General features: G+C 51.9%; 1 protein-coding gene across 3 annotated transcripts in view; it reads left to right on the top strand.

The window, feature by feature from the left end:
- Positions 1-26,951, top strand: part of PEAR1 (platelet endothelial aggregation receptor 1) — a 68,767-nt gene that overhangs the window by 20,228 nt on the left and 21,588 nt on the right. For 2 of the 3 annotated variants that reach the window (XM_048509569.1, XM_048509585.1), the window contains exons 2-16: positions 4,580-4,675; positions 6,142-6,246; positions 6,715-6,815; positions 7,559-7,651; positions 11,571-11,817; positions 13,813-13,936; positions 14,358-14,494; positions 15,745-15,957; positions 16,866-17,040; positions 17,537-17,657; positions 17,808-17,971; positions 23,022-23,124; positions 24,228-24,374; positions 25,856-25,984; positions 26,561-26,689. In XM_048509569.1, the coding sequence (XP_048365526.1) occupies positions 4,581-4,675; positions 6,142-6,246; positions 6,715-6,815; positions 7,559-7,651; positions 11,571-11,817; positions 13,813-13,936; positions 14,358-14,494; positions 15,745-15,957; positions 16,866-17,040; positions 17,537-17,657; positions 17,808-17,971; positions 23,022-23,124; positions 24,228-24,374; positions 25,856-25,984; positions 26,561-26,689 (2,083 nt within the window). In that variant the 5' untranslated portion in view covers position 4,580. Of the gene's footprint in view, positions 1-147; positions 223-4,579; positions 4,676-6,141; positions 6,247-6,714; positions 6,816-7,558; positions 7,652-11,570; positions 11,818-13,812; positions 13,937-14,357; positions 14,495-15,744; positions 15,958-16,865; positions 17,041-17,536; positions 17,658-17,807; positions 17,972-23,021; positions 23,125-24,227; positions 24,375-25,855; positions 25,985-26,560; positions 26,690-26,951 lie in introns of those variants that run through there. The other variant, XM_048509577.1, reaches the window with a different exon arrangement.

The raw sequence follows: 26,951 nt of genomic DNA, 5'->3' as shown, positions 1-26,951 counted from the left end.
TCCCTTCCTCTCCCTATGATAGACCCCTTGGGAGGTAGGTGGGGCTGAGAGAGTTCAGAGAGAACTGTGACTAGCCCAAGGTCACCAGCATGCCTCATGTGGAGCAGTAGAGTCCACTGCTGCTAACCATGCTGTCTGTCTGCTGGTGTGACGCTGGACCGGAACTTCCTGTTGGAGAAGCAGGTGGCAGCAGAGGTCAGAGGTGCCTCTCACCAGCTTCAGGTAATGCGCCTTCCTAGGCAAAACAGAGCTACCACTGAAGTGCATGCCCTGGTAACATCTAGGTTAGATTACAGCAATGCACTCAACATAGGGATGCCCTTGAAGAGTGTTTAGATCCTGCAGCTGGTACAGAATACTACAGCCAGAATGCAGACTGAAGTGGTTGGCATGAAGCTTGAGCAATATTGAAAAAATGAAGGAAAATTCAGATTTGGCTTCATTCAGCTGTAAAATTATCGGTACGGTCGAATTAGCCAAATCCCCGATTTGGTATATCCGAAAAATTCAGGTTAGCAATTTTTGGCATTTTTAAAACATTTTTTTCCTTTTTTGGCCAGTAGGGGGCGCATTTTAAGCTAGTGGCACCAAAATTTCAGGGTATCTTCAGGAGTCTCTCCTGATGATATCACCCAGACTTGGTATATATTGGTTCAGGGAGTCCAAAGTTATGGACCCCCAAAGGAGTACCCCTGTCCCCCTTTGTTTCCAATGGGACTTTAGGAGATGGCGTACCCCTTTGAGGGTCTATAACTTTGGACCCCATGAACCAAACCTCGCCAAACCTGGCTAGTATCATCAGGAGAGTTTTCTGAAGATACCCTGAAATTTTAGAGCCTCTACCTTTAAAATGTGCACCCCACAGACACGCCCAGAAATTCTCGATTGGCTGCAATGGAGCCACTTCAAAGCAGAGAATCTCCCCACTCTTCAGCAAGTTCTATGGTGGGAAAAATTAATTGTTTTTTCCCACCATAGGCTTCAATGGAGCTTGCAGTTATGCCAGCTGGCTCTGAGCTGGAGATTTTATTGAGGGCTCCGGTGGGGACTTTGTTCTGGGCAGGGGCAGCAAATTTCCCACAGGGCTGCTGCTGAGTCTCCTCAAAGGAACCAGCCAACTTTGCTGATGTTTGGATGGCTGGGCACTTGTTCTGTGGACATCAGCTTCACCTTCAATTGGGTGCCCTCAGCATTTGCCCCTCCCACGCAAAGCTTCAGCAAAGTTGGCTGGTTCTTTTCAGGAAGGAAAGGAACCAACCACCCACAGCCTCACCGCATCCCACACCTCCCACTGCTTTTTTGTGCCACTGTGGAGCCACAGAGTGTGGGATGCATGATTGTTATGTTCAGACATGTGGCATGGGGCATGAGCCAGAGGCATATCTAGGAAAAATGGAGCCTGGGGCAAAATCAGAATTTCCCACCCCAACGCCCAGGTCTACTGCCCAAAGCCAGTGAGGTGGCCAGGTCTACCACCCGGAGCTGGCAAGGCACCCAGGTCTACTACCTGGGGCCGGTGAGCATGGTCTGGGCCCAGCACCCCCCACCCATGTGACTAGATGCCATGCGCCCAGGGACATGTGATACCTCATGTCCCTCTGGCAGACATGCCTCTGGCATGAGTTGTGATATGATGGTGATTTTGGGGTGGCCAAGTGGATAAATCAGGAGGATTCATCAGGATCTATGCATCTTACCACATTTTTGTGCCTCTGCGGTGCCACGGAACGTGGGATGTGTGATTCTTGTGTTCAGACATGTGGCTAAGGGCTCAGGCTGTGATGTGATGGTGATTTGGGGGTGACCAAGTGGGAAAATCATGAGGGTCCATGAGGATCCATGTTTTTGAGCAGTGTTGGAAGCAGCATTCTTTTGTTTGCCTAAATTTGGCATGGATTGGGGAGATTTAAAGGGAGAGCTCCCCTTAAATCTCCCCCCCCATCCATGCTGAATTTAGGCAAACAAGCAATGCTGCTTTCAAAATTGTTTAAAGGGAGCCCATGAAGCCCCCCCCCCCCCAATTCATTTGAATGCCTGAATCATGATTCAAATTCAGGCATTTAAATAGATTCAGATCCGGCTCCGTTTTGGGCCACTCTAATTCGGCCTGAATCCGAGCCAAGCCGAATCGCCCAGCCTACTTGGCCCTGTCATTCGAGTATGGTTTCATCTCCGCTGGCTGCCAATCAAATTCCAAGCTCAATTCAAGTTTCTGGTATTGATCTTTAAAGACCTACATGGCTTGGGGCCAGCATACCTTCAGGGCCACCTGCCCCCGTGTGAACCATCCCAGTCATCTTCAGAGGCCTCGCTCTGGGTGCCTTTGCTATCTGAGTCTAGGTGGGTGCAACTCAAGAAAAAGACCTTCTCAGTTGTGTCACCAAAATTATGGAATTCCCTCCTCAGGGAGATTTGTCTGTCCCCCTTGATCACTGTCTTATGGCAGTGGGTGAAGACTTCCTTTCTTTTGTTTGGCATCCCTTCGCTGATCCTCCTCCTTGTTTATTTGTTTGTAAGAGCTTTTTTAAAATGGTTTTGGGTGCAAGAGGGGACGTTTAAGTGCCTTTGCCTAGATGTCCCAGGCTAGCCCAATCTCCTCAAATCTTGGGAGCTAAACAGTCAACTGGCAGCGTTTGAATGGGAGGCCATCGAGGAGCACCAGAGTCGCTAAGCAGAGGCAGCCCATCGCAACCCATCTCTGGAAGCCTCTGGACTCAGAAACCCTGCCCGGTGGCCATCGGTCGGCTGCAATTGTTGGCCTTAAAGCAGTGACCCTCAGCAACTCAGGAGCCAAATGTGATCCTTTGACAAGTCCCTCGTGGTTCTTCTGAGCCCCGTTCCCAACATGTCTCCCACCCCAACTTCCAGGAAAGAGGACAGTTTCTTCAGAAACTGGAGTAAATCCACTGTGACTCTGGGACCAAAATCATATCAAAGTTATGGAGGTGCAGAAGTTCGGTGCATGAGGCTGGGTCAATGAGTGCAACTGAATGAGGTGTACTGGTAGAATGTGACGCACCACAACAGAATGCAGGGAGGGGTGTGTATGTGGCAGAAATGCAGATGTGGCTCTCTACAAGCCCCCAAACGTATGTTTGTGCTTTTAAGCCTTTGTTGAAGAAATGCCCTGTGATACTGCCTGTCCTTGTTTTTAACCATAAATGGCCCCCTGACCCTTTTTTGCCTCCTTGGGGGATGGTCGGTCTGACTACCTAGAGGACGGGGGGGGGGAGGGCTCGGGCAAGGTTCCAACTGAGCAGATCTGTTCTGTCGCCTTTTGTCCAAAGCTCCCTTTTTCCCGAGATGCCATAATCATCCAGGGGGAAGCTGAGAGGCCTCCTGTGCTCAGCTCACTTCCTGTTTTTACGCAGAGTTTCCTGTGTTTACGTCCCAGCTGTCTTGGCTGGGGGGGACTTTCCACTAGCAGGTGGGATTCCAAGTCTAGAGTCTGGACTCTGACAAATAACCCCAATGACATGTTCAGGGCGGGGACATCTTCCAAAAGCCATGCTACCAGAAGAACTTGGAATCTCACGAGCACCTTTTGCAGACAAGCTGACTTTACAGAGTACTGCCTTATCTCTCTCTATATATCCACGCCCCTCAAATATCACTCTCTGTTTGCACAGAAAGCACATGTTGGGATGAGGTAGTCGAGCGAGTGGTGCCAAATAAGATTTCAGCTATTTCTAACGGAGTCTATTTCCCCCACAGTGACTCCAAAGGTAATTCCATTCAGCGGTCTCTGGTACAGTCCGTCGGTGCGCTTCACCGCAGTGGTACAATGAAGTGTGGGGCTAGAAGCCACATTATCATTGTCATGTTCAGATGGTCCCTCAGTATCAGTTATGTCTGTTGCCCCTGAAGCCTGCAGCTGTTGTGGACCCCACATTATCAGGAGAAAGGCAGGCTTATAAATACTTTAAAACTTATAGGCAGGTGAGGTGTTGCAGAAGAAAAAGGTGTTGCTTTTAAAAGTGGTCTCCATTCACACAAGCCCACGTGTCGAGCACATGTAACCCCTCTGTTCAGAATGGGTTGACCCAGAAAGGGGTGGAGACTCAAAGCAGCAGGAGGCTGCAAAAACTCATGAAGTTGGAGGAAGCTCTGAGGCTACCAGGCTGGGACCTGGATTTAATTCTTTATAAGAACACCTTGTTTAAGGGCTTGCTATGTATGTAGTTGATGGGAGTTTGTTTGGGGACCTTCATCATCTTGGATCCCGTTCACCAAGCCTCTGAAGTCTTCATAAGCCAACCACCAGCAGGAAGAATTGGACTTGGTATTATCAGTAGATTGTAAATATAAGGACTTGAAATGCAACCTAAAAGGACTGTAAATCGTTAATGTTAAATGTTAATGTTAAAAGTGTTGTTTGTTAAGGAAGTAAACCATTTTGTTTCAAATTTAGTACTTTGCAACTCCTTCCAAGTTCTGCCCCACAGAACCCACAGATGGAGGTTACACACACACGTGTCTTCTCGCCCTCATGTCGTTGGAGGGGGATTGGAGGGAGCTCAGAGTCCTCCCCTTCTCTGCATCTAGCTCATGCTCCACTTTTCCGTCTCCTTCTCATTAGGATGAAGAGGTGCACCGTTCTCTGGCTGTGGATGCAGTTGGACTGGGGTGCATCGCTCAGTCCCAGCGACCCCAATGTCTGCAGCTACTGGGAAAGGTAAGGAACTGGGGACTAGAACTGGCAATGACGTAGTTGAAGTTGAGGTCGGCTGAAGAGGATTGTTATAGCCAAACTGCTGCCTTGGGAAACCGTGGGTGATTGGGCAGCGGAGCACATCTTAAGCCAAACGATAAATAGCCAAGCTGATAATCTATCTGACTTGCCTGTCGGGCAATGCTCGGTTTCACCAAAGGTACGCTGGAGGCAAACTAGGCTGAGACTTGGCTTCTGCAGGCCAACCCCTGCTCCCCCTCCCCCCCCACACACACCTGCCCCTTAACTGACTCTCTGCTACTTTTAAGATTGGCCATTTTCACGCAGGTTCTTTTTACCCTGAACAAGATGCGGTTGTTCTTGCTTCCTGATAGCACAGTGGTGCATTCGTGCAGAGGGTCACCAGCCCTGGGTTGGGAATTGATGCAGATTTAGGGGGGGGAGGTTGGAGAGGGAACAGACTTTGATAGAGTACATGTCTCTTTTAAATAGCTCAGTTGAATGTTCTTTAGACATTTATCCTAGTTTATTTAGACACTTCCTGTATTTCCTCCGCATTGGAACTGTTTGACATTTTGCCTTCAAGATCTCACTTTTAGGAAACTCCCATCCATCAAGCAGTCCTTTTTCTTCCAGTATTCTTAACCACGGAATCACACCCAGCAGTTTCCTACATTTACTGAAATCAGCTTTCTTAAAGTCTAGGATGCATGTCTGACTACACTTGGCATCTCCTTTCCGCTACGTAACAAACTCCTTTAACCGGGTCATCATGGTTGGTTAGGATCAGATCTAAAACAACTGATCCCCTTGTTGGCTCTTCCACCTTCTAGACCATGAAATTGTCTGCAAGGCAAGTGAGAAATTTGTTGTCCGAGTTTGGCTTCCAACAAACATCAGGGTAATTGAAATCTCCCATTACTACTACATCTCTCCTTTCTGAAAGTTTGACCATCTGTTCCATGAAAGAGGACCTTCAGTCTGACTTGGGTGTCTGTAGTAGACCTCCACAACAAGATCGTGGTTGTTTCTCTCCCCCTTAATGTTTACCCAGATGCTCTCAACCTGATCCCCAGGATTTAAGTCATGGACCTGCTCACAGGTGTAATCATCCCTAACATATAGTGCTACTCCTAATCATCTTTTCCTATTTGCTGTATTTCTCTGCAATAGGTTATACCCCTCAATTATTACAACCTAGCCATGAGGTTCATCCCATCAGGTTTCAGCAATTTCTGAATAGTTGCTTTGCTGTGCTGAGAACTCAAAATTATCTTGTTCATTTCCCATGCTCTGAGCATTAGTGTGAATTAATGTATAAGTGTTTGATCTTCACATCCTACACGTGAGCTCCCAAAGGCACCTGGTGGGCCACTGCAAGTAGCAGAGTGCTGGACTAGATGGACTCTGGTCTGATCCAGCAGGCTCTTTCTTATGTTCATATGTTCTTATGTTCTTATCTCTGCCAGTTTCACAACACCCTCCAAGGAGTCCTATGTGCAGCCATTTGCCCAGGTCTTCAAGGAACCCTGCAGCAAGATGTGGCCATTCGCCAAGACCTGCACTCAGCATAGGTAAGAGGCAAGCTTTCAATAGGAGAACATGGCACATGCGGGGGGCTGTTTTCTGAGCACTCCCGTCACTTTTGGGGCTATGTTGTGTCCTGTCCATCAGCCTGCCAGGCCGGTGCCGCTCTCCTTCACTTGCTCCAGGACTTGGGGGTTTTGTCCCAGGCACTCACGGCTCATAACTGGCTCACCAGAGACTTGGGGTCCACTCCAACCCCTTTCAGCAGCAACAGCTTCCGGACGGAGTGAGGCTGCCACAAATTCCCCCGCTGTGCCCAGCTGGCAAGAAGAGGCCTGGGACCAGGGACAGCGCCCATGTAGGTTTCAGGGTGTTTCTGGCTTTAAGCTGTTTCTCAGCCAGGGGGATGTGTGATCAGAACCACAAATGTGCCTCCGGGGAGGGGGCTTTTTCCGCCTTCTGCCCACCCGCGCTGCCCTGCCTGCATCCGCCTTCCCTTTGCTTTCCCTCCTCAGAGTCCTGTACAAGGCAGCCTACCGCCAAAGTGTGAAGGTCGACTACAGAAGGAGGCACCGCTGCTGCCGAGGCTATTACGAGAGCGCTGACATCTGTGTCCGTAAGTCCCCCTCTCCACGGGTCTCTTCTCCAACTCTCCAGCATCTCCTGGGCCTTCTCCGGTCTTTGTAGGAAGGAGCCCTTCGGGGTGGCAACTATTGGTCCGAAAGACTCCTCCTCCTCCTCCTCCTCCTCCTCCTCCTCCTCCTCCTCCCTTCCCCTTCAGGGACTGCTGGCTTCTTGAGATGTGAAGCAAAGAGGGAGGGAGGGAGGGAGGGAGGGGGCAGAACCTTCTCAGAAGGTTCTGAGCCATGAATTAGAAGACCCAGCCGAAGCCAGGGCAGGGGAGAAGAGGCAATTCAGAGGACATCCCACACATGAGCACCCTGTGCTGGGAGGAGGAAGCAAGTTGGGCCCTGGCTGGTGGCTGTGGAAGCAGAGTTCCCGGAGCCAGTGGCACCTCCCTCTCCGCCTCTGGACGCAGCCTGGCTCCCCAACGCAGCCCAGAGCTCACGGGCCTCCTCCTTCCTGCAAACAGTGGGGTCCCTTTTCCTCCAGCCCCCGGGCTCCAGGCCTCTCTCTCACATGAGCTACCCTTTGTCAGTCTGCCTGGGCCCTGTTTGGTTCCGTTCCACGCAGGCAGCCTGGCCCGGTGTCTTTTCCTTCCATGCTCACCTGTCTTCTGAGATCTCCAGAAGGCCTTTGTGAGCCAAGGGAGACCAGCTCTGCAGCCTGCCAGCCTTCCTACGCTTCTCAGCAGGCCAGTGATGTCTTCCTTCTGCCTTCTCCCTCTCTCGCCTCCAGCTCGCTGTACCCAGGAGTGCGTGCACGGCCGCTGTGTGGCTCCTGACCATTGTCAGTGTGAGCAAGGCTGGAGGGGCGCCGACTGCTCCAGCGGTGAGTTTATTTCTCCTCTCTCCACTGTATGGGTTTGTTACCCGCTGCCAAAGCAACAATTAATGCTGCTGAACTGAAACAGCGGCAACCGGGTGGCAGCAAAACCCAGCCCGGCAAGGAGGGTTTCCCCATTGGAAATGAGGACAGACACAAGAATCTTGAAGGCAGGAGCACTTCACTAAACGAACAAGCCGGAAAGGGCACATGCAGCACAATTCATAGGGGCAAAATTCAAACACATAGGAGGAGGCTAAATAATAAAAAAAGTCCCCTTTTCTCATTGGTGGGAGGTAAGTCCAGGGGCGGAGCAGGGACTTCTCTGCTACGGGTGATCTCATAGGCGGCTCAGGGCTCCTGCCTCGGACCTGATCGGTTTGATCCCATCAGGAGACAAAAGGTGTTGGCCGCTGCAAAAGGTGTTCTTCCTGGGTGCGGCGGGTAAAAGCAGTCTCAAATCCTGCACCCTTTTGTGATGTTTCGTGGGTCTTTTGTGTTCAAACTGTAAGACCACTAAGGGGGGGGGGTGTAGCTCCATGAGTCAAGCCTGGGGGCCTGCAATAGTACGCAATGGGGACCTATCAAAAAGGATATTGAGGAGATAGAAAAAGTGCAGAGAAGGGCAACAAGGATGATTGAGGGACTGGAGCACCTTCCCTATGAGGAGAGGCTGCAGCATTTGGGACTCTTTAGTTTGGAGAGGAGACGTCTGAGGGGGGATATGATTGAAGTCTACAAAATTATGCATGGGGTAGAAAATGTGGACAGAGAGAAATTTTTCTCTCTTTCTCACAATACTAGAACCAGGGGGCATTCATTGAAAATGCTGGGGGGAAGAATTAGGACTAATAAAAGGAAACACTTCTTCATGCAACGATATGCTGATTGGTGTTTGGAATATGCTGCCACCAGGTGGGGGGGATAGCTTTAAAAGCCGCCTTTGGACAGATTTTATGGGAGGAGAAGTCGATTTATGGCTACCAATCTTGATCCTCTTTGATCTGAGATTGCAAAAGCCTTAGCAGACCAGGTGATCGGGAGCAGCAGCAGCAGAAGGCCATTGCATTCACATCCTACATGTGAGCTCCCCAAGGCACCTGGTGGGCCACTGCGAGTAGCAGAGAGTTGGATCAGATCAGAATTGCGGTTCTTCCAGATGTTCTCAGAACTGCTATTCATTTCAAGCTCTACTCAGGCATGGCCAATTGGCCATGCTGGACAGAGGCTGATTTTGGGAATTGTAGTTCCTGGAACATCTGAGAGCCTAGGTTCCTCACCCCTGGACTAGGATCAGGGGTAGGAATATAGAGCTCTCCAGATGTTCAGAACTACAATTCCCATCAGCCCCTACCAGCATGGCCAATTGGCCATGCTGACAAGCAACTGATGGTGGTCGAGCTGTCTGGGCTGCAAGTCCCTAACTAAGCTGGGACTTTGGTCTGATCCAGCTGGCTTGTTCTTATGTTCTTATGTTCTTATGTTCAGGAATAAAACCCTAACTAAAACTACTTAAGTAAATATGGCTAAATAAGATCATAAAAGAAAGTAGGATTCATAAAATAAAGGTGTGCTTCTTTGGTTTTATTGCGGGCGTCATGTTCTCTTGGAGGGCCCTTCTTCGTGGCTGCAGCTGGTGATGGGTTCCAGCCACACACCAAAGAGCTCTGAGGGCTGAGCCCCTTCCTCCCTCCTGTGCCTGGCCCTTATGCTCACTGAGAACCTCACAATGATTTTGCAGTTTCAAATTCACAGTTGCCACTGTCTCAAGGCAGGGTAAATTTTTTCCTAATATCTAGATCTTTCTACCCATTAATTTAAACCCATTATTGGGCCTTTCCCCACTTACCTTCTGCTGTGCGCTACTCGGGCCAAGTAGCGTGGGGTCCCGCAGCACTCCCCACTACAGGGGCGGCGACAACACAGCCACCCCGACGCTGCCGCTGTCACACACCCTCAGCGCACGTCATTCCTGGTGCTCTTCAAAACGCGCCTTTTGAGGACCCCGTGCAGAGCTCGGGGTCGTGGGGAAGCCAGGGCGCGCACCAGAAATGACGCGCGCAGTGAGTAGTGCGCAGCGAAGGTGGTAGAAGGAAAAGTGGGGAAAGGCCCATTGTCAACCCTACTGATGTAGCCGATATAGCATTTTAAGAAAAGATATATTAAGTGTCTTATATGTTGTATAAGGTCAGTGTTTTGCTAGCATTACCAGCAGTATGTTGGGGAAATGACGTGACGTTGACTTTTCTTTGAATGCAGAACGTTTACAGAAGGGTAGACGTCTTTTTGGCTGCTCTACAGAGTGATGTATTTTAGGCTTCAAGGCTGTAGCAAGCTCACACGATTCCACTACGCCGCCTCCTCCCTGATAAGGCAGTTCCTGCAACTGTAGTAGTGAACTGCAATGACCTTTCTCTAAGACGGCCTGTCAGCAGACAGGCTAATTGAAATGCTAGAATCTCCACCCAGGCAGGAGCTACCTCACCTTTTGGAGATCATACGCTGAGGGTGGAAATGTGGAAAAGGGGGGTTGGTTCTGTACAGGCCAAATATAACAGGTTCAGGGGTGTGAAAAAAGCAGTATAGGGGACAAGTTCCCACAGGACCCCCCCCCCCCCCCGCTTTTAATCTATTATAATTGGCTGAACCCAGGTTAAATGAAAGTAGCTAAATTAGTGACTTTCTCTGGGCAGCCATCATTTTGTGCTGGTCTTCTGACGTCATCTACAAATTATGGTTCTTTTACATTTTAATGTGGATTGTTTTAATTGATTTTAATGTTTTAATGTCATATTTTGTTGTGAACCGCCCTGATCCCCTAGGGCCATGGTGGCGAACCTATGGCACTCCAGATGTTCATGTACTACAATTCCCATCAGGCCCTGCCAGTATGGCCAATTGACCATGCTGGCGGGGGCTGATGGGAATTGTAGTCCATGAACATCTGGAGTGCCATAGATTCACCACCACGGTCCTAGGGGAAGGGCGATGGATGGATGGATGGATGGATGGATGGATGGATGGATGGATGGATGGATGGATGGATGGATGGATGGATGGATGGATGGATGGATGGATGGATGGATGGATGGATGGATGGATGGATGGATGGATGGATGGATGGATGGATGGATGGATGGATGGATGGATGGATGGATGGATGGATGGATGGATGGATGGATGGATGGATGGATGGATGGATGGATGGATGGATGGATGGATGGATGGATGGATGGATGGATGGATGGATGGATGGATGAGGGGGGATTCTCAGGTGGGGGGATTCTCGAATGAACATTTTTCTGTTAACGAGTGTAAAGGGTGCAATTAGCAAGCTTGATTTGCATGTGTTGGGTGGGATCCACCTATTTAGCATGGGAGTAACCCAGTTGTCTACTGCTGGGCTACGCCACCCGTGGCCTCCACCCCTCCCTCCTCCCTTCCGGAGTCCCAAGCAGGGTCAGCCTAGTTGTCTACCTTGCTGAGCGCACGCATAGAACAGAACAAAGCCCATTAACATATGACAGGTGTAGGTACCCAGACGGTCAGCATTCACACCCTGGCCCCAACCAACCAATTCCCTTTGTCCCAGGTGGGGATCCTGGTGCCTCCAAGTCTGGGGTGGGGAGGGGGCAGGTGCCACTCCTGACAAGCGCCCTGCCCTCCGCAAAGTGACCCTGAGACCTTCAAATCCTTCAAGAGAGCAGTTGTGTCCTGCCTCAACCTCCTCTTCTGCGGACTGAACATTCCCAACTCCCCCAGCCTCTCCAAGCCCCTGACCATCCTGGCCACTCTCTTAGCACCTGCTCTGTTCTGTCATCCTTTCTGAAGAGGGGCCTCCAGATACTTCGAGGGGACTTGGTTTCCTGCCCTCCAGACATTCATGCTCTCTCCCTCCCTCTCCCTCCCTCTCTCTCGTATCCAGAGTGCAGCCACCAGTTCTGGGGGCCCGATTGCAAGAACTCCTGCTCCTGCGTGAATGGAGGCACTTGTGACCCCGTGACTGGCGCTTGCACTTGCCTGCCAGGCTACGGGGGCCCTCTCTGCCAAGAGCCTTGTGCCCCGGGGCTGTACGGACCAGGGTGTGCTCTGGGCTGCCACTGTGAGAATGCTGCCTCCTGCGACAGGGCTACGGGGGCCTGCCTGTGCCCCCTGGGATTCACCGGACCACAGTAAGTAGGGGGAAGGGTAAGCAAAATTATTGGGACAGGGGGCTTGAGGGGGAATGGCTGAATTCTCAGCTAGGGAGGCACCTCCCCTGCACTCTGACCTTTCCCTTGGGCTCTGGGTGGGTAGGGGAGGGAGGGAGGGAGGGAGGGAGTGGGGGGGTTCTTCGTGGTTTCCATTCAGTTATCTGCCAGCTGCATTGTGTGACTTGATTCAGTTGGGGCACGAGGTCCTTTTCTTCCCAGGTTACGTTTCTGGTTCTGATCTAGGCTGGGAGTAACAGGCTGATTTGGAGGGTGGGCATGGTAGGAACAAGTCAGTTGGAGGTACCTGTTTATAATCTATTTCATAAATACAGACATAAGACAGGCGTATAAAAGAACCACATTTTGATACCACATTTCATACGTTGAATGGTAAGTTTCAAAGTCTCATCTGTTTGATGCAGACCCTTAATTTTCTGTGACACCATCAGCCTGGGGAAGCTGTACAGTTCAGTTGCTTGATCGGGCTATTCCAGGGGTCTGCAACCTGAGGTTCTCCAGATATTCATGGACTTCAAATCCAATTGGCCATGCTGGCAGGGGCTGGTGGGAATTGTAGTCCATGAACATCTGGAGAGCCACAGGTTGCAGACCCCTGGGGTATTCTATTCCCTCTTTGGGAAAAGAGGCTTCTGGAAAAGATCCCACAAGCTGCAGCAATAATGTTCAATAGAGGAATCTATTTGGGATCAAAGTACATAATGCAGCAGAAATGCCTCTGGCGTGTGGGGCACATGCATGCCTAGATTTTCAGCTAGCATTGTGCTAGCTGTTGTTTTCCAGGGGATAGGAGCACTTCCACTTTTTGGGGGGGGGGGGGCGGCCACTGAGCCCGCCCCTCTTTTGTTGCCCCCGCACTGGCTATATAACTGACCATCTGCCTACCCCCTCCCACCCAGGGTTTGTCCACTGGGGTTTGATCCCAGACGCCTTTTCTTATCATTCATTTTTTGTAGGTTACTGCTGCTATAGTTTTAATAGTTTTAGGTTTTGTATTGTTTTAATTGGGGCCATTCGATTGGTTTTATTGTCTTGTTATTTGCTGTTGTACACCGCCCTGAGCCCTTCGGGGGTAGGGCGGTTTATCAAATTGAATAAATAAATAAATAATAAAATAAATATAGATGAAAAAAGTCTGGATTATCACAGGCCAAATCACCCATCCGCACTGAGGTGCACCGTGGGACCGGAAGCATGTCGGGACAAGAAATCTTGTGGGGGGGGGGGCTGACCTACAGAGGGTGAATCGAAATGGGAGCGCTGTGGACGCCACTCCATGGAGTGTGAGGCTGAACACACTCAAACAAAGTCGACTTTATAAGAAAGGAACAAACTTTATTGAGTTGTGTCGCCCTGATTACAGGGTGCTGGAACTGAAGGTTCTTGCCCTCAGTCCCAGTATATAAAGGGTGTGTTGGTGGGCAGTTCTTAGCAGGAACCAGGGGATTCGGAGAAATGAAACTTTCAGGGGATTACAGGAAATGAAACTCGGTCCTGGCATGGAGCACCTCAGAGAAAGGGCAGGATCCTGCCAAGCCCAGTAGCATTACCTGTCCCTGGGCCTTCTGTTTCCTTGTCTTATTAAGTAGCTTTGTTTGAGTAGTGCAGGGCAGCCTTTGGACAGCTCACTTGTTGGAGCAGGGCTCGACAAACCTCGCGTGCCCCGGGGCCTGGAAGTTTCACTGTAATGCCTAGAATTTGGGGGCATGCTGATCTGAATTCTGGGTTTTGGACCTGTTAGCCTGGGTTGGCGGGTGGCCTTCAGTTACTGGATGCCACGCGTGGCTGGTTCAGTCTGGGCTTCTGGAGGCCTCTCAACACAGCGTGCCTCATTGACCCTGCTCTGCCAGGTGGGGGGATGCTTCAGGGACAAGGCTAAGTTCTCGACAGCTGGGGGTGAACCTGACCTTGTTGCTCGGTGCTCAGCAGCTGATGTTCGTTATGCATCTCTTCCAGCTGTGAAATCCCCTGCCTGAATGGCACCCGTGGGTCTCAGTGCCAAGCTGACTGCCTTTGCCAGAATGGGGGCATCTGCCACCCCCCAAACACCAGCAACTGCGCCTGCCCTCCTGGATGGATGGTATGTGTGGGGGGAGGAGAACGTGGGCATCCAAATCACCCACCCCCTCTGCGGCAGAGTTCAGGCCCACTGGCACCCTCCCCCACCCACAGTGCATGCCGCAGGGCCTGCCACGGACTTCCAGTATCTCCAGGTCAGCGGTGGGGGGTGTATTACCTGGCCCACAGCATGAAGGGTGGCTCACACTCCTTGAGCTTTTGCGCCTAGTCCTGGCTCACGTCACCATGTTGACCGGGTCAATACTATGGCGACGTCTCTCTCCAAATTGGCCCCTCCTGTGTTCAGTCCCATTTGCGTAATCTGCTGAGCTGAAAAATTGTTATTTGCATCCACTGGAGGGGAGAAGCGGGTGGGCTCAAGGGATGCTCAAGGGATCCTGGACGGAAGAGGACAGCTCTGGGGTCCTTCCTTTCCCCCCCAGGGCGCCATCTGCTCCGTCCCCTGCCCTGAAGAGCGCTTTGGCTCCAGCTGCCAAGGGGAATGCCGGTGCCACAACGGAGGCCAGTGTGACCCTGTCAGCGGGCAGTGCCAGTGTGCGCCGGGCTATGTTGGAGAGCGGTGAGTGGAAGTCTGGGGAAATGGGTGTGGTCTATTTAGGTGAGTGGGCGGAGTTTCCAGAGGAGGGGGCCCCATTGACCGTTTGGAAGCTCCATGGAGCAGAGCTTGAAGCGTTTCTCCATCTTTTTAAAAAAATAACTTTTTAAAATATAACTACAGCAAAGCTAACATGGAAGGGAAAAGACATAAGTGAACCCGTCCCTCTAATGTATGTACATAGCGGAGGCATGCGCTGGTTGTAACTGCTTTTGACTTCCCACCCAGATCCCACTGTTGGCCTCATCCATTAACCTCACGCCCAACAAATATGGATTCTATCTTCCTTATTTATTATCTCCCTGACCTAATTCCCAGAACAGAACGCTTGTTTCTTCTAGGCTTCCCCAGAAGTCAAACAATTCTCTGAACTACAATCTCACCATAAATATAGTCCAGATAGTTTAGTATACTTGTGTGAGACTTTTTACCAATATATATTTTAATAGGATACATTTCTATGCTTATGGAAGCCCGGATGAAACAAGTAACACCAGGTACTTGCCAAGAAGATGAAGAAGAAATTGGCAAGATAACAAAGTTTAATAAATGAATACAAAATTAGTAATTTTTGTTCAAGCCTGTCAGGTGAGCAAGTGAATAATAAAAAAGAGAAAATGTTATTTGCCCTTTCCCTTCCATACATAGACTCCTCTACATAGGCAGACAGCAATCACAATATTTGGAATATTGAGGTGAATTCTTGGGTGGAACGCATTTCTCCACAGTATTAAATTCACATTTCCATTTATACCTTTAAAAAATAATCATAAATGTAACAAAGTTGTTAAAAATCCAAATGGTCAGAAGGGAGCAAGCTTGTTTTCTGCTGCCTCGGAGACTAGGACACGGAGTCATGGGTTCAAGGTGCAGGAAAAGAGATTCCACCTAAACATCAGAAAGAACTTCCTGACGGTCAGGGCTGTTGGACATTGCACTGCCTCGGAGTATGGTGGAGTCTCTTCCTTTGGAGATTTTTAAAGAGAGGCTGGATGGCCATCTGTCAGGAGTGCTTTGATTGGGTGTTCGTGCATGGCAGAGGGTTGGACTGGATGGCCCTTTATGGTCTCTTCCAACTCTATGTTTCTATGATTCAAATGGTTGTGAGCCGCCCTGAGCCCGCAAGGGGAAAGCAGGATATGAAATCTAACAAATAATAATAATAATAAAGTCTAGTCTGCTTTTACATCATGATTCTCTCTCTACCCCCGCAGGTGCCGCGAGGAATGTCCCATTGGCCAATATGGGCAGGACTGCAGCCAGGCCTGTGACTGTGCCAACGGAGGCCGCTGTTTCCACATTCACGGGGCCTGCCTGTGTGAGGCTGGTTACTTCGGCAGCCGCTGCGAGGAGCGCAAGTGCTTGGCAGGCCTCTATGGTCTGGCCTGCAATTGGCCATGCCTCTGCGACCCTCAGCACACCGACAGGTAGCCGGAACTGCCTGCTGCCCTCACCTTGCTCACTTCTTTTATCGCCCATCTTGCACTGAGGGCTGGGGTGAGGGAGAACACTGCATGGAGCAAGCATGCGCCCTGCGCCCCTGCCACCCTCCGGAATGCCCCAGGAACATCCCAGCCACGCCCCCACCATGCCCCTGCACTGGTGTGCGCCTGGTGCGTCACCCCCCCTCATCCCCTTGGTGTTACGCCACTGCTGAGACTCAAGGTGGATTTTTTAAAAACCCCACGTCAGCCAGAAGACAGCAAAAGACGAGACGTTCACTCCCCAGTGCCCCAGGACTGGGATGACAGAGCTGGGAGGTACATCAGAGTGTAGACAGTGGGCTACGAGGGCAGAATGAGCCATTTCTGTTTTGCACATTCTGTGGAACGAAAGAAGTGTGGGAGCTCCCCTGACCCCCTACTAGCCTCCCCAGAAGGTGGAAGCAGCCTCAGAATAGCCTGTTGAGTGGCACCTTCAGAAAGCGGCGCTCAGATAAGGGCATCTGTTGTGGTGCATCGTGGTGGTGGTGGTGGGGGGGGTTCTGCAGCTATGGGGGCCTGACATCATTCAAGGCTTTGCAAGTAACGATCAGAACCTTGAGCTGAACCTGGTAACAGATCCGTGACCAGTAGAGGACCTGCAGAGCTGGAGCTGGAGGCCCCCAACTGGAGCTACCGCAGCCTGCCTTGTAGATGGCCTCTTGGGGGCCCCCTTTGCTGGCTTCCCCCCATTTCCACGGCTGCGGAGTGAGCAGCGGCCAAGGCTGCGCAAAAGAGCTCAGGGCTCAGAGCAGCTCGGCTCGATCCGGCCTTGAGCCCCAACCCCAGCTGGCTGGCCTGTGGGGGGGGGGGCCACTCTGAGCGGTTTGTGTGCCTCGTTTCTTCCCTCCCAGCTGCCACCCGCTGACTGGCGAATGCACCTGCAAGCCAGGCTGGGCCGGCCTGTCCTGCAATGAGACCTGCCCCCCCGGATACCACGGAGCCAGCTGCCGGGATCCCTGCCTGTGTCTGAACGGGGGGACGTGTGTCAGTGAGACTGGGCGCTGCGTTTGTGCAGCAGGCTACATGGTACGTCAATGGCCAGCGCTGGGGAGGCTCATCTGGGCCCCGCCGTCCGTGTGCTGCTGGGGCCAGGATCCTGCGACTAGAGATCTTCACGGCTGTGACCAGCACCACGAGCTGGGGGTGGCTCCCTTGGACCCAGCAGAATTGTCTCGGGAAGCCCTTCTCCCGTTCCCTTGTGCCAGCTCCCGTGTTCGGAGGGAGCAGGTGGAAAGCACCCAAGAGGATTCCTCTGCAGGCGTGGTCCCTCTTTCCTCAGTCACCTGGACTCTTCCTGCTTTGGGGGTTCTTGTGAGGCTGCTTGGCCACCCCCCCCCCCAATTCAAATGTTCTGCTCAGCTTCACTGGCAAGGAAAGGGTGTCCTCCCCCCAAGCCTGGTTGGAAGGTTCTTGCTCAAGCTCCCAAACCTCTCCCCCAACAGTTCACACCTGTGTCCCAAACCCCACCCCCCTCCGTGCCTGGGCAGCAGCCCCCCTCCTCACACCCTGCTGTGCTCCACAGGATCCGCACTGCTCCAGCGCCTGCCCGGCTGACACCTACGGGGTGAACTGCTCCCTGCGCTGCACCTGCCAGAACGCCTTCGCCTGCTCCCCTGTCGACGGGGCCTGCGTCTGCAAAGAAGGTGCAGAATTGTGCTGTGGGGCTGTGGCGTGAAGGGGCATCGCAGGGTAGCCGGACATGGTGGCATGACTGGGCGCCAGCAGCTGGATTCCGAGTGTCTGTCTGCGGCACTTTTGCTGCTAATCTCTGCTTCTTCCTTCCTCCCCTCCAGGCTGGCATGGAGTGAATTGTTCCACCCCCTGCCCCATGGGCACCTGGGGGGCTGGGTGCAATGGGACCTGCCAGTGTGCCAACGGTGCTGCCTGCAGCCCTGTCAGTGGGGCGTGCTCTTGCCCCCCAGGCTGGCATGGAAGCTGGTGTGAGGAGCAGTGCCCGGTAAGTTGCTGTTAGAAAAGGTTTAAAAGCTCCAAACTCCTCTGTCTCCCCAGCTGCCAGACACCGAACGGGATCGGGTCCTGTTTGAAAAAGACAGACCGACCAGCTGCCATGTTGTTCTGGAGCCTGCTCTGTTTCCTGAAGTCCCAGTGTCACCTCTATCTGTGGGTTCTGTGGGGCATAACGTGGCAGGAGTTGCAAAGAACTAAATTTAAAACAAAAGGGTTTACTTCCTTAACAGATAACACTTTTGACATTTAACATTTAACATCAACAATTTACAGTCCCTTTAGGCTGCATTTCAAGTCCTTATATTTACAGTCTACTGATAATGCCAAGTCCAATTCTTCTTTGCTGGTGGTTGGCTTATGAAGACTTCAGAGGATTGGTGAACCGGATCCAAGATGATGAAGGTCCCCAAAAGAACTCCCATCAAACTACATACACAGAAAGCCCTGAAACCACAAATTCTGACATTTACAATACAGCAAAAATAAACATTTCCCTCCCCACTAGTTCCCAACAACTTTGCAGTTACCTTAAACAAGGTGTTAAGAGCTCATAAAGAAATAAATCCAGGTCCCAGCCGGGTAGCCTGAGAGCTTCCTCCAACTTCATGAGTTTTTGCAGCTTTCTGCTGCTTTGAGTCTCCACCCCTTTCTGGGTCAACCCATTCTGAACATGAGGGTTACACCAGCTCTACTCACGAGGCTCTCCAGACAATAGTCTGGGGTTGAACTCTGTGTGAGCTTCCCAGAGGGCAAGTCCTAAACAGGGTAGCCAGACCCTTTGGGTCACCTGTCAGTGCTCCTGTGTGCATAAAGAGCAGTGAGGTCCCCAGACGGCCTTGTGGCCTGGACGGTCAGTCAGTCAGCACAGCCCCATGCAGAACTCCCTGTTGGAGGCCCCCCATCCAGCCTTGGCCACGGCCAGGACTAGAAGCCCGTGTGGGGTTTAATGTAGCTCTGCAGGGCCTGAAAGACAGATCTATCCCACGAGGCGTTTGGTTGAGCCGCTATGGTGTACCACCGTTATGCCCCCCCTCCTTTCTCCCCTCCTTCTCCACTCTTGCCCCTCCCTTTCCCCTCCCTCTTTCCCTTTTGCCTTCCCTCACCCCTTACTTCATGATGGGCCCACCTGAAACATTTGAATTATCCGGGGATGGGGCGCTCAGCCTGGAAAACCAGAGGAAATTGCTAAACTCTAATCTGCTAAATTTTATATTTTCTATCTGAAATTGTAATTATATTTGTATTCATTTTCTAAACTTTCATGTCTATGAAGGCTGGAAACCACCAAGAGCCCAAAAAGGGAAGGGTGATATAGAAAAGGGAGGGAGGGAGGGAGGGAGGGAGGGAGGCTGCTGAGGAGAAAGTGCTTGGCAGGCCTGCCTCTATGGTCTGGCGCACAGTAGCCATGCCTCTGCGACCCTCCAGCACACAGTGAGTAGCGGAACTGCCTGCTGCCCTCACCTTGCTCACTTCTTTTGTCGCCCATCTTGCACTGAGGCTGGGTGAGGAGAGGGCACTGCATGGAGCAAGCATGCGCCCTGCGCCCCTGCCACCCTCCGGAATGCCCCAGGAACATCCCAGCCACGCCCCCACCATGCCCCTGCACTGGTGTAAGCCTGTCGTCCACCCCCCTCATCCCTTGGTGTTACGCCACTGCTGAGACTCAAGGTGGATTTTTTTGCAAAACCCACGTCAGCCAGAGACAGCAAAAGGCAGGCGTTCACTCCCCCCAGTGCCCCAGGACTGGGATGACAAACTGGGAGGTACATCAGAGTGTAGCCAGACAGTGGAGCTCTGAGGGCAGAATGAGCCATTTCTGTTTGCATTCTGTGGAGGCAGAAAGAAGTGTGGGGAGCTCACAGGCCCCTACTAGCCTCCCCAGAGGTGGGAAGCAGCCTCAGAATAGCCTGTTGAGTGGCACCTTCAGAAAGCGGCGCTCAGATAAGGGCATCTGTTGTGGTGCATCGTGGTGGTGGTGGGGGGGGGGGTTCTGCAGCTTGAACAGTAACGATCAGAACCTTGAGCTGAACCTGGTAGCTGAATCCGTGACCAGTAGAGGGACCTGCCAGAGCTGGAGCTGGGAGGCCCCAACTGGAGCTACCCATAGCCTGCCTTGTAGATAGCCTCTTTTCCGGGGCCCCTTGCTGGCTTCCCCCCCATTTCCCGGCTGCGGGTGAGAGCAGCGGCCCAGGTGTGCGCCAAGAGCTCAGGGCTCAGAGCAGCTCGGCTCGATCCGGCCTTGAGCCCCAACCCCAGCTGGCTGGCCTGTGGGGGGGGGGGGGGCACTCTGAGCGGTTTGTGTGCCTCGTTTCTTCCCTCCCAGCTGCCACCCGCTGACTGGCGAATGCACCTGCAAGCCAGGCTGGGCCGGCCTGTCCTGCAATGAGACCTGCCCCCCCGGATACCACGGAGCCAGCTGCCGGGATCCCTGCCTGTGTCTGAACGGGGGGACGTGTGTCAGTGAGACTGGGCGCTGCGTTTGTGCAGCAGGCTACATGGTACGTCAATGGCCAGCGCTGGGGAGGCTCATCTGGGCCCCGCCGTCCGTGTGCTGCTGGGGCCAGGATCCTGCGACTAGAGATCTTCACGGCTGTGACCAGCACCACGAGCTGGGGGTGGCTCCCTTGGACCCAGCAGAATTGTCTCGGGAAGCCCTTCTCCCGTTCCCTTGTGCCAGCTCCCGTGTTCGGAGGGAGCAGGTGGAAAGCACCCAAGAGGATTCCTCTGCAGAGTGATGGTCCCTCTTTCCTCAGTCACCTGGACTCTTCCTGCTTTGGGGGGGGGGTTCTTGTGAGGGCTGCTTGTACCCCAATTCAAATGTTCTGCTCAGCTTCACTGGCAAAGGGAAAGGGTGTCCTCCCCAAGCCTGGTTGGAAGGTTCTTGCCAAGCTCCCCAAACCTCTCCCAACAGTTCACACCTGTGTCCCCAGAGCCCCACCCCCTCCGTTACCCTGGGCAGCAGCCCCCCTCCTCACACCCTGCTGTGCTCCACAGGATCCGCACTGCTCCAGCGCCTGCCCGGCTGACACCTACGGGGTGAACTGCTCCCTGCGCTGCACCTGCCAGAAACGCGCCGCCTGCTCCCACAATAGAAGGCGGGGCCTCGTCTGCAAAAGGTGCAGGGTATGCTGTGGGGCTGTGGCGTGAAGGGGCATCGCAGGGTAGCCGGTCATGGTGGCATGACTGGGCGCCAGCAGCTGGATTCCGAGTGTCTGTCTGCGGCACTTTTGCTGCTAATCTCTGCTTCTTCCTTCCTCCCCTCCAGGCTGGCATGGGTAGGGTGTTCCACCCCTGCCCGGCAGGCACCTGGAGCCTGGAGTGCAATAAGGACCTGCCAGTGTGCTTAGCGGTGCTGCCTGCAGCCCTGGCTCAGTGGGGAGGCGTGCCTCTTGCCCCCAGGCTGGCATGGAAGCTGGGCAGGAGCAGTGCCGGTAAGTTGCTGTTAGAAAAGGTTCCAGCTCCAAAACTCTCTGTCTCCCCAGCTGCCAGACACCGAGCGGGGATGGTCCTGTTTGAAAAAAAGACAGACCGACCAACTGCCATGTTGTTCTGGAGCCTCTTTTTTGTTTCCCTGAAGTCCCAGTGTCACCTCCTATCTGTAGGTTCTGTAGGGCAGTGGCAGAGTTACAGGAAACTAAATTTAAAACAAAAGGGTTTACTTCCTTAACAGATAACACTTTTGACATTTAACATTTAACATCAACAATTTACAGTCCCTTTAGGCTGCATTTCAAGTCCTTATATTTACAGTCTACTGATAATGCCAAGTCCAATTCTTCTTTGCTGGTGGTTGAGAAGCATGGGGAGCTTCAGAGGATTGGTGAACGGATCAAGATGAAGTGAAAGGTCCCCAAAGAACTCCCATCAAACTTACATACACAGAAAGCCTGAAACCACAAGTCTGGCATTTTGTACAGCAAAACTCGCCCATTTCCCTCCCACTAGTTCCAGCAACTTTGCAGTTACCTTAAACAAAGGTGTTAAGAGCTCATAAAGGGAAATAAATCAGGTCCCAGCAGTTAACTGAGGCTTCCTCCAACTTCATGAGTTTGTGCAGCTTTCTGCTGCTTTGAGTCTCCACCCCTTTCTGGGTCAACCCATTCTGAACATGAGGGTTACACCAGCTCTACTCACTTGAGCTCTCAGACAATGGTCACAGGGTTGAACTCTGTGTGAGCTTCCCAGAGGGCAAGTCCTAAACAGGGTAGCCAGACCCTTTGGGTCACCTGTCAGTGCTCCTGTGTGCATAAAGAGCAGTGAGGTCCCCAGACGGCCTTGTGGCCTGGACGGTCAGTCAGTCAGCACAGCCCCCCCCCCCCCCCGCAGAACCCTGCTGAGCCCCATCCAGCCTTGGCCACGGCCAGGACTAGAAGCCCGTGTGGGGTTTAATGTAGCTCTGCAGGGCCTGAAAGACAGATCTATCCCACGAGGCGTTTGGTTGAGCCGCTATGGTGTACCACCGTTATGCCCCCCCTCCTTTCTCCCCTCCTTCTCCACTCTTGCCCCTCCCTTTCCCCTCCCTCTTTCCCTTTTGCCTTCCCTCACTTACTTCGCAGTGGGCCCACCTGGAAACATTTGAATTGTATCCAGGGGATGAGCTCAACCCTGGAAAACCAGAGGAAATTACCTAAACTCTAATCCTGCTAAAATTTTATATTTTCTATCTGAAATTGTAATTATATTTGTATTCATTTTCTAAACTTTCACATGTGTCTATGAGGCTGGAAACCACAAGAGCCCAAAAAGGAAGGGTGATATAGAAAGGGGAGGGAGAGGGAGGGAGGGAGGAGGGAGGGAGGGAGGAGGAGGAGGAGGGAGGAGGGGGAGGGAGGAAGGAAGGAAGGAAGGAAGGAAGGAAGGAAGGAAGGAAGGAAGGAAGGAAGGAAGGAAGGAAGAGGAAGGAAGGAAGGAAGGAAGGAAGGAAGGAAGGAAGGAAGGAAGGACAGTCCTCTCCTCTCCAAGTGAAGGTTAGGGAATCTGTTTTCCCGGCAAGGGCATTTCCAGTGATCTGGGAGTTTTCTGTCTTCTTTTGCCTTCAGAACGGATTCTACGGCTTTGGCTGTAGCAAAAAATGTACCTGCCAGAATGCGGACGGCTGTGATGCGGCGACAGGGCAGTGCCACTGCCTACCTGGCTGGACAGGTAAGGGAAAGGCAACTAGCAGAGAGAGCTCCGGCACCGTGTCTCAGTGCTGCCCAGGGGCTGCCCTTGGAGACTGTCCGTGGGGTGCCAGGCAGGCCGGCCTGCATGAGGAAGCAGTCCGATGTTGCACGCACAACAATGTAGAGATATGCAATATTTTCACAATTTTACAAAAGTGTAATAATTTTGGCAACAATTAATATGATGTCATATGTGGAAGAATAATCAATACATGATGTAAGAATCCAGAGTTTCCATCCCCTGACCCTAATCCTCCCCCCATCTTTTTCTACCCTATAATCGATTTGGATCCCAAAACTACAGTAGAGAGCCCTCGACAGCCTCTCTTTTATGCTGAAGTTTTGCTACCAAGTCAAAAGAACTGAACTGGGAAACAGGATCTACTCCTGTGTAAGCTCACCTGCTCTGTAAGCAGAATTTAAAAATGAGGAAACCCAGCATCTAAGTCTCTTCAAGCTTGCTGAAATGATTAAATTCCATTTGCTTGTAACAATAAGCAGTACTTTATTTTAATTAAATTATTTTCCGCCAATTTCTCAGATACAAACCTAAAGGGTTATATTTTTTAACACTAGCCATACATTAGCCATACATTTTTTTAACACTAGCCATACAGGAGGTGGTGATGGTCACTAACCTGGATAGCTTTAAAAAGGGCTTGGACAGATTTATGGAGAGTGGTCTGGCTCCCCAATCTTGATCCTCCTTTTATCTCCAGATTGCAAATGCCTTAGCAGACCAGGTGCTGGGAGCAACAGCTGCAGAAGGCCATTGCTTTCACCTCCTGCAGGTGAGCTCCCAAAAGGCACCTGGTGGGCCACTGCGAGTAGCAGAGAGCTGGACTAGATGGACACTGGTCTGATCCAGCTGGCTCATTCTTATGTTCTTATGTTCTTATTAACGGGAAAGTATATATTTGCTTAATCCTTCTCTAGAACTGTTCTCATTCCTGGCACTCATGGGTCCCTCCCAGCCACAATGCACCCCCCCTCCCAAAGTGCCTTGTGCAAGGCCATTCTGGACAGCCACAGGCCTGCACGGCCCCCCCCTCCCCCCGCCACTTGCTTCCCCATCTCCATGAGCCCCCCGTTGCAGCGAAGCGTGTGCCGTGGGCCTGTGGGGGCTGCAGTGCCGTCGGTCCTGCGCTTGCAAGAACGGTGCCCTCTGCTCACCCCAGGATGGGAGCTGCGACTGCACCCCCGGCTTCCGGGGTCCCCACTGCCAGCGCCGTAAGTAGCCCCTCTGCTCTCTGAGGATATCCCGAAGGGGCAAACGGGCAAGATTCTTTGTTTTCTTGGTATGATCTCAGCGGGGGAAAAGAGAAAGAAGACTTGGCAAACATTCTGTGGTTGTATTGTCGAAGGCTTTCATGGCCGGAATCACTGGGGTGCTGTGTGGTTTCCGGGCTGTATGGCCGTGTTCTAGCAGCATTCTCTCCTGACGTTTCGCCTGCATCTGTGGCTGGCATCCTCTGAAGATCCAGCCACAGATGCACAAATCCTCTGAAGATGCCAGCCACAGATGCAGGCTGAGAAGCGTCGGAGAAAGTGCTAAATGACAGGCTGCTCGGAAATACAAAACCCAAGTCTGTCAGTTGTTCAGCTCTGGTTTCAGTCACTGACTTGGGCCTGGATCTCCACAGCTCTATTCTCTGCCTCCTCTTGGGCCTGCCAGGCATCTGGGCGGCAAGCGTGCTTCTGGCACACGCTGGCATATCATAATTTAGGGAGCAGAGGGAAGCCGTGCTCGCCCCAATTCCAAGAGAGGGAATATCAGCCATATCAGCTGCAGAGAAGCTGACCAGCAACTTGCCATTGTCTTGTAATGAGGGTAGACCTGAGATTTGGAACTGTTTTGATTTAAGAGAAGAAAACCTCTCCTGCTTCCCCGAGAGACAGCCCCCTCTAAGCTGATCCATCGGGCAGGACATGCACCCTTCCCCATTAGCATAGCCATCCCCCCCGCTGTTCACCTCTTGGATGAAGGGGGCTCCCGTCTTTGCACCACCGGAAGACTGAGATTTCAATTGTTATGGTATTTTAATAATGTTTGATATTTATTTGATGTTTGGTGGTATAATAGAATAGAATAGAATAGAATAGAATAGAATCTTTATTGGCCAAGTGTGATTGGACACACAAGGAATTTGTCTCCGGTGCATATGCTCTCAGTGTACATAAAAGAAAAATACATTTGTCAAGAATCATAAGGTACAGCACTTAATGATTGTCATATAGGTCTAGTAAGCAATCAGGAAACAATCAGTAGATTGTTCGCTGCCCTGAGCCCAGCCTTTGTTGGGAAAGGGCAGACTACAAATCAAATAAAATAAGTTAGCAAACAAACCAGATGGGCAGCGTCCCTTTCGTAGGGTCTTCACTGTTCACACAAAAAGCAAAGTACCCGTGAAAGACACAGTAAAATCATCATGTCTAAAATGGCTGTCAGTAATTTCACTGATTATTTCAAGGTACTTAATACTAATGATAGATCGATCACGGTACAATTGATCCCTTCGTTTGCATTTACACATTCCAGTGGGCTACGGAGGGGTCATGTGACAGAGCAAGAGTCTTGTGTGCATCCCAAGAGCATACAACATGTACAACTGAAAAAGGAAACACCCCCTCCCCCACCCCCCTGATTCTGAGATGCAGCAAGTTCCCTCCTGAGCTCTGTGGCCTCTTTCCCTCCTTCCCCCCCTCCGCAGCCTGCCAGTCGGGGCGTTACGGCAAGAAGTGCGCTGTGCCTTGCAAATGTGCCAACCACTCCATCTGCCACCCCGTGGACGGCTCCTGTGACTGTGCTCCTGGCTGGACAGGCAGTGACTGCTCGAGACGTGAGTGACAACTCTAAAGACCACTGAGAAAGGGGCTGGGAGGCGGGATGTTCCCTTCCTTAGAATCACAGAGTTGGAAGAGACCATAAGGGCCATCCAGTCCAACCCCCTGCCATGCAGGAACACACAATCAAAGCACTCCTGACAGATGGCCACCTAGCCTCTCTTTAAACATCTCCAAAGAAGGAGACTTCACTACACTCCGAGGCAGTGCGTTCCACTGTCCTACCGCTCTCACCCTCAAAAAGTTCCTCCTAATGTTTAGGTGGAATCTCTTTTCCTGCACCTTGAGTTTGACACCTGTGCTCTACAATATCTGCCCTTGTTGTTCCCTTAATAATGAATAATGGAGACATTTCAGACTCTGGAGCTTTTCCCCCAGAGGGAAGAAGCACGAACCCTTTAATAGTCTTGGTTGTCCTCTTGTGGGAGCGCGTGCCAGATTCTGGGCCCTTTGATTGGATTGGCAACTGCAGTTTTGCAATCCCTGTGAGGCCGGCCCCTGCGTGGGGGTTAGAGTCATAGACTCATAGGTTGGGTCTCCCTCTCAGACTTGACCCCTCACCCCTGACACAGGCTGCCCGTTCGGGTTCTTCGGGGAGAACTGCACCCATCCGTGCCAGTGCTGGAATGAGGCTGCGTGCAATCCTGAAACCGGGCGGTGCTTGTGTCCCTCGGCCTTCACCGGTGCCCACTGTGAAACCAGTAAGTGTGCCGCTCTGTCCCAATCCCTCTCCCTCCCTTGATGGCATCCTCTTTCCTTGGTGTGATCCCAGGCAGGAGACCTGTGACCCAATCCCCACCTGTCACCGAGGAGTTGGGGGCTCTGTTGTCCCAAACTTGGGCACAAACCAGTGCAGAGTTAAGACTCTTTCTGTGCAGTGAGGGGGCTTCTCTTCCACTGCCTTAAAGTTCTTGCAGAGCAAAATATCTCCGATGGATGGATGGATGGATGGATGGATGGATG

The sequence above is a fragment of the Sphaerodactylus townsendi genome, linkage group LG01, assembly GCF_021028975.2.
Source record: "Sphaerodactylus townsendi isolate TG3544 linkage group LG01, MPM_Stown_v2.3, whole genome shotgun sequence".
NCBI classification, from domain to species: Eukaryota; Metazoa; Chordata; class Lepidosauria; order Squamata; family Sphaerodactylidae; genus Sphaerodactylus; species Sphaerodactylus townsendi.
The sequence above is the reverse complement of the archived record's forward strand: the minus strand, read 5'-3'. Positions and strand labels throughout refer to the sequence as shown.